Source organism: Notothenia coriiceps, unplaced genomic scaffold (assembly GCF_000735185.1).
Source record: "Notothenia coriiceps isolate Sejong01 unplaced genomic scaffold, NC01 NC01_scaffold00037246, whole genome shotgun sequence".
Taxonomy (NCBI): Eukaryota; Metazoa; Chordata; class Actinopteri; order Perciformes; family Nototheniidae; genus Notothenia; species Notothenia coriiceps.
Genome location: NW_011369947.1, coordinates 18,254,853 through 18,269,644, shown reverse-complemented (window position 1 = coordinate 18,269,644; position 14,792 = coordinate 18,254,853). Strand labels below are relative to the sequence as shown.

General features: G+C 39.7%; 2 protein-coding genes across 2 annotated transcripts in view; one reads left to right on the top strand and one right to left on the bottom strand.

The window, feature by feature from the left end:
• Window positions 1-13,330, top strand: part of LOC104966479 (midasin-like) — a 38,896-nt gene extending 25,566 nt beyond the window's left edge. Inside the window, exons 2-5 of the mRNA XM_010795665.1 lie at window positions 10,934-11,126; window positions 11,450-11,659; window positions 12,472-12,603; window positions 13,014-13,330. Of these exons, the coding sequence (XP_010793967.1) occupies window positions 10,934-11,126; window positions 11,450-11,659; window positions 12,472-12,603; window positions 13,014-13,076 (598 nt within the window). The 3' untranslated portion in view covers window positions 13,077-13,330. The remainder of the gene's footprint in view (window positions 1-10,933; window positions 11,127-11,449; window positions 11,660-12,471; window positions 12,604-13,013) is intronic.
• The window catches only part of LOC104966019 (AP-1 complex subunit beta-1-like), a 373,094-nt gene that overhangs the window by 191,588 nt on the left and 166,714 nt on the right, over window positions 1-14,792 (bottom strand). The gene's annotated exons all lie outside the window — the stretch shown is intronic.

Sequence of the window (14,792 nt, the reverse complement as noted above, 5' to 3'; positions counted from 1 at the left end):
GTGTAGTGTGTGTGTGTGTGTGTGTGTGTGTGTGTGTGTGTGTGTGTGTGTGTGTGTGTGTGTGTGTGTGTGTGTGTGTGTGTGTGTGTGTGTGTGTGTGTGTGTGTGTGTGTGTGTGTGTGTGTGTGTGTGTGTGTTCTCTTGCCTATGCAGCAGTTACCTAGATTGCATTTTGTCCTGGTTTTCTCAGGTGATCAGTACTTTCCAATGCATCAAGGCTGATAGGAGCAAAACATCATTTCTGATTGGAGGCTTTTTATTTTATTTTGTATTATCCCATTCAGGAACGGGTGACCTTACATTGACAGGCCGTGACTAAAATGCACATTTGTTTCGTTAAAGGGAATGTAGAGACTTCAGGTAATGTACGTTATATGCATATATTTAGGTCTGTGTGTGCAAAATATATTGCTTGTGTCCTTGGAATAGCTTTTATCTGAGTGCATTTGGTTTGGGGGGAGCAATATGTGTATACTTGACTTAGATAGGTTGTTTAGGTGTGTTGTTTTACCAATACTTGAATCTTTAAGGGCCTATTTCAGTTTTACACCATGTAAGTGAGAATGTTCTTGTAAAGCGAGATCCATAAGTCTCCAAATGGGTATTTGACGTACAACAATTGATTGTACAGTGTAAAAAAACTATAATTTATAAGACCTTGTCTGTGGCCCTCGCCCTAAGCCTATGAGTCCCTTGTACAGATGTTAATCATCAAAAAAGTCAAAACACTACTATAAAACAAAAAGCAAATTCAATTCCCTAAACACCGTGGGCACTCAAGTGACATTTAGTTTCTGTGGGCTATTTCCAGCAATTGCTTTTGTGCATAAGTGAGCATCTGTAACAGCAGGGCATTGTTGTTTTTAACTTTGAAGAGCAATTTCAAAAAGTTGTTTCTCATGTTTCCATGTTTTTTTCAATTTACAGTCTTAGTTTGCAAACTAATTAAAGAGGTTAGCGATATAGTAAGGATTATTAGTCAAGGAGACTAGAAACTAATGTACATAATGTGTCATTTCAAGAGGATCCTGACAGTATACAAATGTGTAACAGAGAAAGAGGGACTGGCAAAATTGCCTTTTTTCCATCACTGATAGCCATATGATCTCAGTTCCTCAGTATTAACAGTTAGTATTTTTTCTCCTTTCTCTTGGCTTTCCATCTCACTCCATCCACCCTTTTCTCACCATGTACATCCCCCTATTCTTTCTCTGTCTCTCAACCCCTTTTTAGTTCTTGCTGGGCAACAATGTTCCCATTCCTCTTCCATTAGCAGCTGGAGGTCATCCTAATGGGGGCACTGGCAGACCAGCGTAATTACAATTTAACACAAAGACAATTAGACATTGATAGGACAACCCACCCATACCGTTGACACATCCAAACATCCACGTCCACACACACACACACACACACACACACACACACACACACACACACACACACACACACACACACACACACACACACACACACACACACACACACGCACACGGTTCCAAAGCAATCATTCCATCCCTCTCACAAATCGCTGCCACTGTTCTCCCACTCTCAGCCATTCCACTGCCATCAGCCATTCCTCACTCAGTCACTCCATCTGTCCTTTCCTTAGTCTCATTGACCCTTTCCGTCATTAGCCTCTTACTCACAGTTACCCGAAAGCAGAGATCGCCAATGTTTGCTACTACTGTGCGTTATTTGTCAGTTAAATATAGAGATGGTATAATTGTAACACATAACGTAGTAATGGTTATTGAAACATTGACGAATGAAATGAAACAAATAATGGTCACCTCAATCTCAGCAACAATAGGTAGCTGGGGAAAAAAGAAAGGAATCAGACATTTCAAATGCTGTTTTAAAGTCAGTGACTGGTCTGCAGGGAGGGATAGTGCAAGCAGGAAGAGCCAAAATGAGCTGTAAGATCAAAAACCTTATGATCCCTCTCAGGTTGTCTCTTGCCTTTCCTTTCTAAACACATAGAAGTTCCCCATTATGTGTTTTGTCTCTGCCATGAGAAGCGTCAGTGGAAGCCACTCTTGCAACCTCAGTAGAGTATGACCTTAGCATCCACTTGTGTATAAAAACATTTGCATGTGTCCAGCATGTTCCATGTAGCCTGACACACATTATTGATTAGGCAATCATTTATTAAATTAATTATAAATGTGAAAGATATAAATCAACTATTGTTGCCTCAAAAGATAATTCAGTGAGTAACACAGTAACACATGCAGTAACACGATATGTAGAACAGGCATCATTCAGCAAAACACCATCTTATACCAACTTTGAGGAAGACTCATTTGGTGAAATTTGCTGAATACATATTATAATGACTAATACTGTAGAGAAGAAAAGACAGAAGCTAGCAGATGTGTATATATTAAAGCTTCTGTCTTCCATCTAGCAGTCAGATAAACGTCCTTAGGTCATCACTTATCTCTGAAAGTAAACTCATACAACACTCAGACACGACTTCCGTAATTTGGGAGGCTGTCGTGCTGAGTCTTGGGAGGTTGGGAGGAACAGGGCACTTAGATTATCTGTGTGTGTGTGTGTGTGTGTGTGTGTGTGTGTGTGTGTGTGTGTGTGTGTGTGTGTGTGTGTGTGTGTGTGTGTGTGTGTGTGTGTGTGTGTGTGTGTCTGTTCACATGCCTGCACTTAACAATTGCAGCTGATGAATAGTTTAGCAGAGTTTCATTCTATCTAATTTAAACGCGATACTTGTCTCCCTTGGTTCCGGGTTCCTTCTAATCTCATTACGGCTGTCGGGAATTGAAAAACCTTCCATGAACATCAGGAAGGAAACAGCAGCCTGAGATAAAATTGCTGTCGTACCACTTTATTGGATAAAAAGTCTGATAGTGTTTGATCAGGTTAAGTTATATGAGCTGTTTTTGTATATGCGTGTGTGAGAGGTCACATTTTACTGTAGCCTGAACTTTAAATTGACCAGGCTTTTACATCAGACTATTAAGAAAGAAATATTTTTTTAATTTAAGGTGGACAGTTCCACCATTGTGAGATTAATATAATGTTCTCTTTCTCAGCATTTAGACATTTCCCAGATTCATTTGAATGATTAAATACAAGTACTTTGTGAATATTTGTTGAGAAATATCGGAAGTCCTATGACACTTTAAATGGGCTGCGTAAGTTATACTAGCTGTTAGAGTTTAGGTAATCAATCCAAATTCATGGTTTGGTGCTCAGTCCTGTCAAGTGGGATTGATGTGCGAAATTATAGTTGTTCTACTCCTTTAACTAAATGTGATAACATGTGGATGATAGTCATTCCCGAATAGGAGATAATTACATATTCAGACATCTCACAGTAGCAGTGTCTGGAATGTGAATAAGTACAAAATGCTGAATGAAGGCACCGGTGAATTTAAGAATTCCTTTTTTTAACAACCCAAACCATTATTCATGGCCACATCTATCATTTAGAAAAATGAAGAATAAACACAGATAAAACAGAGAAAGCATTATGTTTAACTTTTTCCCTTTTATTGTATAGTGCAGCTAAAGATATGCCGAAAAAGGAATGAAAGGAGAAAAGCAAAGGGGAACAGGTTAGTTTTAAACCCTGGCCACCGCGACAAGGAATCAGCCTTAATAGGCAGACTGCAAGACTAATTGAGCTACCAGGACTCACCAGAAACCATTAGTGATTAGAAGCCGATTCATAGTGATTAGAACTCCTACCAAAAATTTAAATCTGATTAAATCAATACTGTGCACTGCTTACTGAAGGCATTGCTGCTGTTTTCACCAGCATTACCTTGGTCAACCGCAAACACCTTTAAACTCTTCGATTGTCCAAAAAACCAACTAATCCAACATAGTAAGGAAATGTTAAGTTATAATAACTTTACATAACCGCTTTCACAGGAGGTAAGGGAAAGTTCATACAGGGATCTCAAGACCATTCATCGATGCATCATACTATTCATCCAGTTCCTGCTCTTCATCAGACGTATTGTTATACTTTACTAGGATCCTGCTCCATTTTAAATTACCAGCATGGAAGCAAGCTTTCCCCAACCCCCTCCCCATTGATGAGATGACCACTAAGCCCAGTTGTGTCCTGCGGTTGCACCACATGCAAACATTAACACACAGCATTCAAGAAACAACGATCAAAGTAAATCCAAAGTCACATATGTGAACCTACTGAGTCACTAGTATGTGGTACCTTAAATATTGAAAATAAAGAAATTGCTTGTATATGGGAATGTTAACAAAAAAAAAGATGTATGGCGGATGTCTTGTATGCATTTATTTAATGAGAAGTATGCTCTATAAAAAACAATGTAGGTATGTTGGTATCATACAAATTCCAAATTAGATTTTGGTTGTCATTTGTATTTTATATGACCTTTAATGAATGAATGAATCAAAAACGTGTTAATTAAAATGAATAGACATGTACAAATACAGAGAATTATATAGAACCAGAACAAAACATATTTGTAGATGTATTATTGTAAGAGACAGGGTCAGGACAGTTTCCTGTGAGATATCTTCTAACATAGCGTGCAACCATTTATAAAGTTGGCAGCAGTATTCTCCATTCATCTCCTTGCTCACATGCCTTGCATTTTTATCAGCAATCCTGTTTGTACAGTCATGCTCATACTGCATCTTTGTCTTTTAACATGGCCTAGCCTTTAAGCAGGTTCCCAAACTGCTAATATGACCAAATTGTTATTTGACCAAAGCATTGTCTGATTATTCTCTTGGATATAGAAGGTACATAATTGCATATTTTGGTATGTCACGTTTGGCTTTAGACACACCTGGACACATGGCAGAGTGTATTTGAATGCAAAAAAGTATCTATATGCTAGCGGTGCTGGATTTGATCCCAAGCATTACATAATGTTTAAAGGGGGCATGAATAGCTTGTTATTCTTTATGTTTTATATAGATAATCTTTGTTTAGAAATGGCCCGGAAGTGATACAACAGAATGCTTGTTATAGCTGCTGGTATTCATTGTGAGAAGATCCCTATTGGCAAGTAACACAGATTGAAGGTGTCTGGACATGCAACATAATCATAAAGTGAACATGAAAATGAAGCTAAATATACTGTGTTGGACAAACTTCATTAGGTAATGTGGCACATGAGTATAAAGAAAATACTGACCATTTGACACAAAGGTGTCTTGATCAGGGGCCGTATTCACAAAGCATTTTATCTTACCGCTAGGAGTGCTCCTAACTCGCGCTAAAACATTTTACGTAGGAGTTTTTTCTTAAAAGTTATTCACAAAGCCGCTGAGACCTACTCATACTAAGGATAAATTACTAAGAGTGAACTAAGAGTGAACTAAGAGTGACGCGCCGTTGCTATGGATTACGTTGATTCTCGTGCATGAGTTTAGAAGCGGTCAGTACGGTGATTGGTTGTTCAGAGCAGGCGGTCTCGGTGAAACTCATCCACGACATCCCACAAACGAGCCCACTAAATCACCGAAAAACAAGGAAATAGCCTAGGCTAGAAATGTATTCCTATCAAATAGTTATGGACAGTGCAGTTAGCAGAATACACGCATGATGACAAGTTTGTGCAGACCACGATAATGACGTTGTATATGCACGTTAAAGAGAGAGCAAACAATAAAAATACGTAAATTGCATTAAATCAAGGAGGCAATTAAAAGCACCCTGCAAACTATTATCCAATGCGCATATTTCCAGCACTTAAACACTTTCAATAACAGCCCATACCGCCGTTCAAGTCCCCCTATCATGATGAATGAAAGCGAAGACAAAGTTTAACGCAAGTGACACCCAACTGGTACATGGTGCCTCTCAAAAAGCTGCCTCAGACCGCTCTCCATTAAAATACGCGAATCATGGGTAGATCCAGGCCACTTTGCAACAACATCAAGAATGTTAAAAGTTGCATCAAAAACAATCTGCGTGTTGATGGAATGTACTTTCTTTCTATTGACGAACACGTCCTCATCTTTTGATGGCGCAATTATTTTTATGTGCGTCCCGTCAATAGCACCGACCACACCGGGCATACCTGCAATTGCCATGAAGTTGGCTTTGATCCTGTGTAGTTGTTGATTGTCCAAAGGAAACCGGATAAACTGTTGGATGATATGTGGTTTAGAGAGCGCGTTGATGGTTTGGTTTATGGCACGGCTGACTGATGGTTGCGATATTCCTAAATCGTCGGCATTGCAAAGTTGCATTTTCCCTGTTGCTAAATATCGTAGTGTTGCCAAACATTTTATTTCCGGACTAATCGGGTTATTCCTGTTAGTCGGGGATGTTATTGCATCCCGCACTAATTCCACAACAAGTTTGATACCCTCACGATTTAGCCTATATCTCTTGATCAATTCACAGTCTTCCATTGTCTCCAAAACATTTCATCTCGCAGCCATTTTCAGATTCTTTGTGAATAGGTCTTACTGAGTTAGGAGTCCTCTCGAGGACTTTTAAGCTCTCCTAAACTTAGGTGCTACTTTTAGGCCTAAAATACTTTGTGAATTGCTCTTAGTGAATAAAATTAGGAGTCCTAAATTTAAGACTGACANTCTGTCTGTCTGTCTGTCTGTCTGTCTGTCTGTCTGTCTGTCTGTCTGTCTGTGTGTGTGTGTGTGTGTGTGTGTGTGTGTGTGTGTGTGTCGTTAGTGTGTCGTGTGTGTGTGTGTGTGTGTGTGTGTGTGTGTGTGTGTGTGTGTGTGTGTGTGTGTGTGTGTGTGTGTGTGTGTGTGTGTGTGTGTGTGTGTGTGTGTGTGTGTGTATATGTGTGTGTGTGGGGGCATGTTAATTGGTATGCTAAGGCTTTCAGGTGAACAACCTCCCTAAGAGGCCACAGCCCCTGAATCCAAACATCCATGCCTCTCCTCTCTGCTTTCACACTGACTAGCAGCCTTTCGGCGTCCTCCTGCCATTCAAGCTAATTTGCCCGTCAATATGCCTCTAGTGTTCGGGCTGATTAAGAGATTGCAAGTTTAGAAGCAGCAACCATGGCTGATACATTGTTCTTTCAAAGGAGAAATTGGGGGTGCATTAGGAGTTGACCAACCAGAGAGAAGTGAATGAAATGGTTCTAAGAAACCGAATAAAACATAGGTAATTTGTTTTGATGAGGTTTTTTTGTGTTCCAATTAAGACAGTAGACATACATCGATAATCACTGCACTGTGTCCAGTGACACATCAGCAGCATCCAATCATTCCCCCAGTTGGACTTCACTTGGATGGAATCGATGGCTCGGCTCATTATTTGTTACGACTATAGCATGTTTGCTTTATGCTCCATTTTTTTGAATACGTCTGCTTGCTTTATAGAAAAATACTTGATGGAGCAAAAGTGATGTTGCATTGAGTCATGTATCCTCACATGCATGCAATAACACACATAAACCAACAAGCATGCAGTACAGGAAAAAAAGGAGAGTTTCGGTTGAATAGTTTTTATTTCACACCTGACATGTGTTGGATGTGTTGGAAAAGGAGGATTTCAGCAGAGGAACTGCTTCACTTTTTTGAATTCCACTTTTAACTTCTCTCCTTTGGCTGCAAATGTCATGAGGGATGGTGAGGCTAGGGGGGGTGAGGAGAAGAAGCAGAAAGGAAAGCAGGGAGATAAGAGAGATGACACAATGACAATGCAAGGGCCGATTTAGTGATTTGGGGTCCCAAGGATACCCAAAGAGTTTGGAGTTAGAAGAAATGGGGTCAGGAAGAGGGAAGTGATGAGAATGCAAAATGATGGCCTATTTGTAGGCAGGGTGTGTTTGGAGCACCAGGTGGAGGTAGAGAGGAAACTTGTGCACCCGTTATATGTCGGAACTTGTTGAATCTCACAAACTTACCGACACATATTTCTATGTCGCAAAGACTTGTATTTTGGCAGGAAAATCCACACTTGGGAAAGTATCTCCACGTCAAAAAAGTCAAAGCCATTGTGTGACTGAATGAATGTTACCAAGTAGAAGAATAGAAAATCACTCAACATCAAGACAACTCAACGAAGGCAGCAATTTCTTAGAAATGAATCATTAGTCCGGGCTCCAAAGCAATCTCATCGGAGTTGTGTTTTTCCTAGAATCTTTCACAAAAACAGAACCGCAAGGAAAGTGATTTTAATGATTTGACAGTCATAATTATAGGTCATGCTTGTCTCCAGTAATAACAGGTTGTCTCAATGTTTGGTTGCATTATTGGCTCTTATTGTGTTGTTGATTATGTTGATTATGAAGGATTACAGAGTTATTGACAATAAAGATGCTAATCAATAGTAACTCTCATTGTTGGATTTTTTTACTTTATTTTTAAATCTATTTTCACTTCCTTTTCCTCTTCAAGAGCTGTTGATGCTTCACTGGAAACTATTAAGAGAGCTTTGCTAGCATTTTGAGTGCAAATGCAGGGTGCTTATTGAATTACTCAGCATGGAAAAGGAGCAAGCTTAATGTATAAAAGCACATTATTAAAATATAGGATGCTTGAGATGAGGCCGGCACCATTTGATAATTTGAAAATGTTATCTTAAAAGCAAACCCTGAACTCTTTGGGGTTATACTGTATTTCTGCATACACACATTATCCTGCAGACACATGCTGTGTTCCATCGTGATGGGCCTTACAAAGCAAAGGCAATTACAGGGGACATGTATGGCTGGCAGAAATCTTCCAAAACAATACATTGAAAACCAATATACAGTATATAGGCCTATAAAGCTGAAATGGCTAATATGTTCGTAACACTTGATCCTAACACATCCAATAGAAAGCTGCTGAATGTAAGCCCTGAGCTAGGGTTGAAGTCAATGTGTGACATGGTTAATGACATTGGCTTCATTGTATATTCTTATTTTGTGTTTGTTATTTCCCAAGAATGCATACTAAATATATTCAAAGTGTTTCCCCATCTTATCTTCTCATGTATCTCCTGTCTTCCCTTTCTCCCTTTGTCATCATTCTCTTATGCTCATGCTCTCCACTCTAACAACAATAGATTAAAGTGCAATGAAAATATTTAATATTCATGGTCTTTCCTGCGAGGCACAAACAAAATACTTTTTGTCATCTTTCACACTGTGTTTACTATTCCATTATCAATCGCCTTTTGCCAGAGAGGAAAGCCAGAGCATTAGCTTAGGGATGATTATTCTTTTTTTACAGTGTCTGTACGCTTTGCTCTCATGAGCATTTGGATCAAATAGCACTTAAGGGCAGGTTGCGAACTATACGTTTCAGGTTGGATTATTGTGTATGCAAAACTAATGTGAGGCTACAGTAGCACATGCATAGCTGCTTTGGCATTTATTTACTTTTGGGGCCCAAGGCCATGTATTAGCCTTGGGGTGTTGAGAATAAATCAGCAAGTTTTTAAATAAAAAGCAACTGACAAGGCTTTCATAAAAAAACAAGAAATACATCATGCTAAGTGGTTATTGTTTTGGAGTTATGTGTAGCTAAATCAGGTTCTTCTCAGATTATGGACTGCAGCACACTGACTGAATTGTAGCCTTGGGCAGCATGGCACAGGGGATGGAGGTGTTGACTGATGTTTAGAAGGTTCCAGGTCCCCGGTGTAATCCCTTGCTCCTTAGAAAGAGTGTTGAAGTGCCCTTTAGCAAGACCAATGAACCCCTAACCTGATAAGAAGCATGCCCTCTGCTATGTATGTGTAAATGTTGGTATGTGCTTTAAAGCACTTTTTACTAGGTAAGGCATCATATAAATACAGTCCAATTATTGAATAGTGCAAGCAGAACAAGTTAAAACTGTATTGTAGATCTGGGGCCGTATTCACAAAGGATCTTAGGGCTAAAAGTAGCTCCTAACTGGCGAATTTAGGAGAAACTCCTAAACATAATGGGCGTGTCAGTCTTAAATTTAGGAATCCTAATTTTATTCACTAAGAGCAATTCACAAAGTATTTTAGGCCTAAAAGTAGCACCTAAGTTTAGGAGAGCTTAAAAGTCCTCGAGAGGACTCCTAACTCAGTAAGACCTATTCACAAAGAATCTGAAAATGGCTGAGAGACGAAATGTTTTGGAGACAATGGAAGACTGTGAATTGATCAAGAGATATAGGCTAAATCGTGAGGGTATCAAACTTGTTGTGGAATTAGTGCGGGATGCAATAACATCCCCGACTAACAGGAATAACCCGATTAGTCCGGAAATAAAATGTTTGGCAACACTACGATATTTAGCAACAGGGAAAATGCAACTTTGCAATGCCGACGATTTAGGAATATTGCAACCATCAGTCAGCCGTGCCATAAACCAAACCATCAACGCGCTCNGTCGAAAGTACTGGCTTGAAACTATATGCCAGTCTTTGTTTCATGCAAAAAGACCCAATAAACACGGAGATACGATGATATAAAGTTAATACAAAATATATTTGTATTAACTTTATATCATCGTATCTCCGTGTTTATTGGGTCTTTTTGCATGAAACAAAGACTGGCATATAGTTTCAAGCCAGTACTTTCGACAGAAATACACATATACATCCCGTTGAGCAGGATCTACAGTTTCCAGTATTTTCCGTTTTGTAAAATGATCAAATAAGGCGAAGATATTCAAATATGTGCTTCCATTTTTCGTACTTTTGAAATGTATTAACTTTATATCATAGTATCTCCGTGTTTACAGGGTCTTTTTGCATGAAACAAAGACTGGGATATAGTTTCAAGCCAGTACTTTTGACAGAAAGCCACGGCAATGTTGTCCGGACTGTTGTTTTTATGCGGCACCGGCTTGAACAGGTCATGTGATCTGATCACGCCGGCGTGGCGGTCAACTCCAAAGGGTTAATACGAACAATACAATCTGAAAAAAACTAAATTACAAGTCAAAGTATGAACTCCAAATGTTAGAGAATAAAGGTACAGAACTATCGTCTCGGTTTTATAACTTTTTCTTTGTTATTTCTTAAGATCTTTGGAAGAAAGCCAGCAGCTGGAGGTAGAGAAAGCTCTGGTGTTAGCCAATCAGGGCTCAGTGGTGTGGCGCCAGGAGAAAGCCAATAAGTTCACCAGAGGCCAGGTGGTGTCAGAGGACCTCTCCCAGAACGTGGTGGCAGTTTGCGGCGTCATCCTTCCCAGGATAGCTCCTCGACTGCCTGAACAGGTATTTACCCTTTTAGTTTGTCCCATCAAAATACTCTGCTGTGGAACTTTTATTGAGCATTTATGAGCAGCCAATCATTAGACGGGCACAAAAGATGACATCTGATCCCACCCACATCCTCCACCCAGAGTTCCAGATGTGTGCAATGGGGTCACTGTCAGTATGTTGTCTGTGTAAGTGCAAACTGTGTACATGTAGTTTAACTCATGTGGGAATATGGCGTTTTCTTTAATCGTGTACTATGTAGTATTTATGATTTGACTTTACGAGACAATAAAGTGTATCATATGGTGTTTTGGTCCTGATGCTGATCTTACTTGCAGAGGAACCAAAAGGATCTGGTGCTGGTGGATTCAACTTGCCGGAATCTGAGGAGACTGGCTCTGGCCGTGGCTTCCCAGAAGCCTGTGCTGCTCGAAGGTCCCATTGGCTGTGGAAAAACTGCCCTGGTGGAGTTCATGGCTGCCGTCACAGGACACACAAAAGCTAGAGACATCCTGAAGGTGCAGCTCGGGGATCAGACCGACAGCAAGGTGAGAGCACACAGGAAACACAGTTTACTGAGGCGGGGAGTACTCAGGAAGCAGTGGGGGGGGTCTAATTAACAACAGCATAGAGATGTATAATGGTAATTGTAGGATCTAGTATATTTGGAGCTTATGTTCCACACTTGGACTTCAAAGGGACTTTCAGGTGTGCATTCGTTTAAAACAAAGAAACTTGTCAAAACTACGATAAATACAATCTATATATATATGTATTACTGCCAGCTTGTGACAGTTATACATATACAATATACATTTGTTTCAATACTTTTATACAACCTCTCATTCCATGAGTTACCTGTACCATACAAGAGCACAAGCACATCACTGCAGGAGGCTGCATACACTCAGCACTGTCTAATAAACAATGATTTGACCTCTTTGCGTTTCACCTAAAGGACCCCTGAGCTGCCCTCTGTGTCTGTGTGAGCTTTACTCCATGTATTTGTAACTTTACCTACTAAATGTTAAAATGTACATTGCACATGAACATATCAGGAAATGACAGGTTAATTAAATAACAAAAAAGCTATAAATGAAGTGCTTTTGCAATATGCTATGCTAAAATCAGGGTGTCTCTGCCTTTGCTACTTGGATTTTGCTCGTTGTATGCTTCTCTGTCCCCAAACTTTATGGATGTTCAAATATGAAATAACAGGGCTCCCGGTGTCTCACCTTGTAGAACACATGACCCATATAGCAGGGATGAATTCTTACCTATGGAGTGCCGCTCTAACATTGAATCTGGATGAGATGGAGGTGAACATCTGTCCTGTGTTGTGTGTGTGTGTGTGTCCCAGATGCTGCTGGGGATGTACCGCTGCACTGATATCCCGGGGAAGTTTGTGTGGCAGCCTGGAACGCTGACTCAGGCTGTCTCTAAAGGCCAGTGGATCCTCCTGGAGGACATTGACCACGCGCCTCTGGATGTGGTGAGTTCACACTTGTTGAGAACTGTATCAAATATGCCCTTAACCCTTGGGTTGTCTCACCTTCCACGGTGCAATGTTTGTCTCGGTTTGACTGTTAAGAAAGCATATAGTATAAATCACCACCCAAATCTACATAACACTCTTTAAGCAAACTTATTTTTCAGTTTTAACTTATCTTTTTCAAACGTATGAAAAATACTGCATACCTAATTTACACAACATTTGACTTCAGTTTTTTGAGTAAAAAAAGCCAATGTTTTGACTATAGATCAGAGGAACATATGGCAATAGATTTGAACAGACTTGTATATGTCAAAGTTTAGTAAGAATTCTATTTTAAATCAACTTTTAAGATAGATAGACATATAGGTGATTTAATGATCCCAAACTGGGAAATGATTTTGTTTCAGCAGCAGTGTGTTCAGGCATGGCCGTATCTACCATTGAGGTCACCGGGGTCCGGACCTCGGTAACATTTTTTGAGCTGTGTATACAAAACTTGTGAAATAACTGCACTAAACGGGGTTCTTTGTAGTACTTCCATTTACTGCCGATGGGGGGCGCTGCATAAGTACGTAGCCTCGATTTAAAGCAAACAGAAGAAGACGACATGTATCAACAAACCACCGCAGCCCGGACTTGTATCGTTGCAGCGGAGGAGTGATGAGGTATCTAGAGATCTGAGTCCAGCGGGCTTCATATGACCAGCAGATCCTGTGTGAACGCTCTACGTTAGTCAGTGGACGTCCGACAACATGCACACTAACTTATATTGCAGCTATAGGCTATACTTTGGTTTAAATTGCGTGAATAAACTAGCTAGAGAGTTAAAGTTAATTACATTCATCCAATGTCAGAAGGATTACCTTTTAACAAACGTTGTAATGCTTTTCTTTCATTTCAATTTGAGTAAAACATTGAAGATATAACATTGTATTGTTTTCTTTTTACACTGACTCAGATATAATGAAAAGACTACGTCAGTCGAAGCTCAGCTTTGGTAAGGAAGAGACAGGACAGGTAGAGAGAGAGAGAGAGAGAAAGTGATGGAAGTCAGGGAGGAACTGCAGGTACAGTCACACAAAAGAATGTAGGCTTAATAACCCCATCTATCTATCTATCCATCCATCTATCTATAACTTAGTCTTCATTTACAATATAGACAATAGGCATGATTTTTAAACAACATACATCTATTGCAGTTATGATGTCATAATAACATACAATTGTATAAAACACAATTTGCTTACATCTTTGTTCTCTTTTGAGAATCAAACAAAACAGATTTAAATAAAACAAAATGCAAACAAACAAGTGAAATGAACTAAATTGCTGAATTGCTTTTGATTCACTGGCAGGAGCGACAAGTGAGGAGGAGCAAAAAGTGAACAACGAGGGAGAGATTGAACAAAGAGAAAGAGTAGAGGACAGAGAGAGTAATGAACAGGAAGAAGACAGAGAGACTAAAGAAGATGGAAGAGAGGCTGCAGGTTATGGAAAGGAGAGAGACATGGAAAATGAATGTTGACAATGTTTTGTGATCATTTTAGCCTCTTCTGCATGTCCAGATCATTAATAGTAACAATCAACTGATTCTTATGCATTACACTTTCAAAAATAATTTATGCTGACATTGTCAGCCCACTGACATGGTTTGAAATCAATATATTATCCAATTTGTGATCCCCCACAGGACTTAAAAAGCACCTAACTAGATCATGAAAATCCCAAAAATCTCGGGGGGTGTCCCCCGAACCCCCCTAACATGTTTGGACCTCGGTATTTAGGAAATCCTGGATACGGCCCTGCTTGTACTGTACTGTATATCATATTATTTTTACGGCTTTACTGTATAATCAGTGTAACAGATGAACAGCCACTGGGCTTTCATCTAAACACACAGCCACGTAATGATAACAAAACAAAGGTAGGGGGTCATTGGTCAAGCAACACACCAATCAGAGAGCAGCAGTGAGCACNAAATAACACACTTGTTCTGCAATAATGTTTTTTATGTTTCCTGTAATTTTTGTTAGGAAAGGACATGCCTGAAAGACACGACATGTTCTCCTTCTCTGAGGGTCAAGAACAACAAAGATTGGTCTTTAAATACATGTTGTCTTTTGAATTGTTTGTCTAAAGTCAAGGATCTAGAACTGGTACTTAGTTTTAATGATACAGTCTGGTTA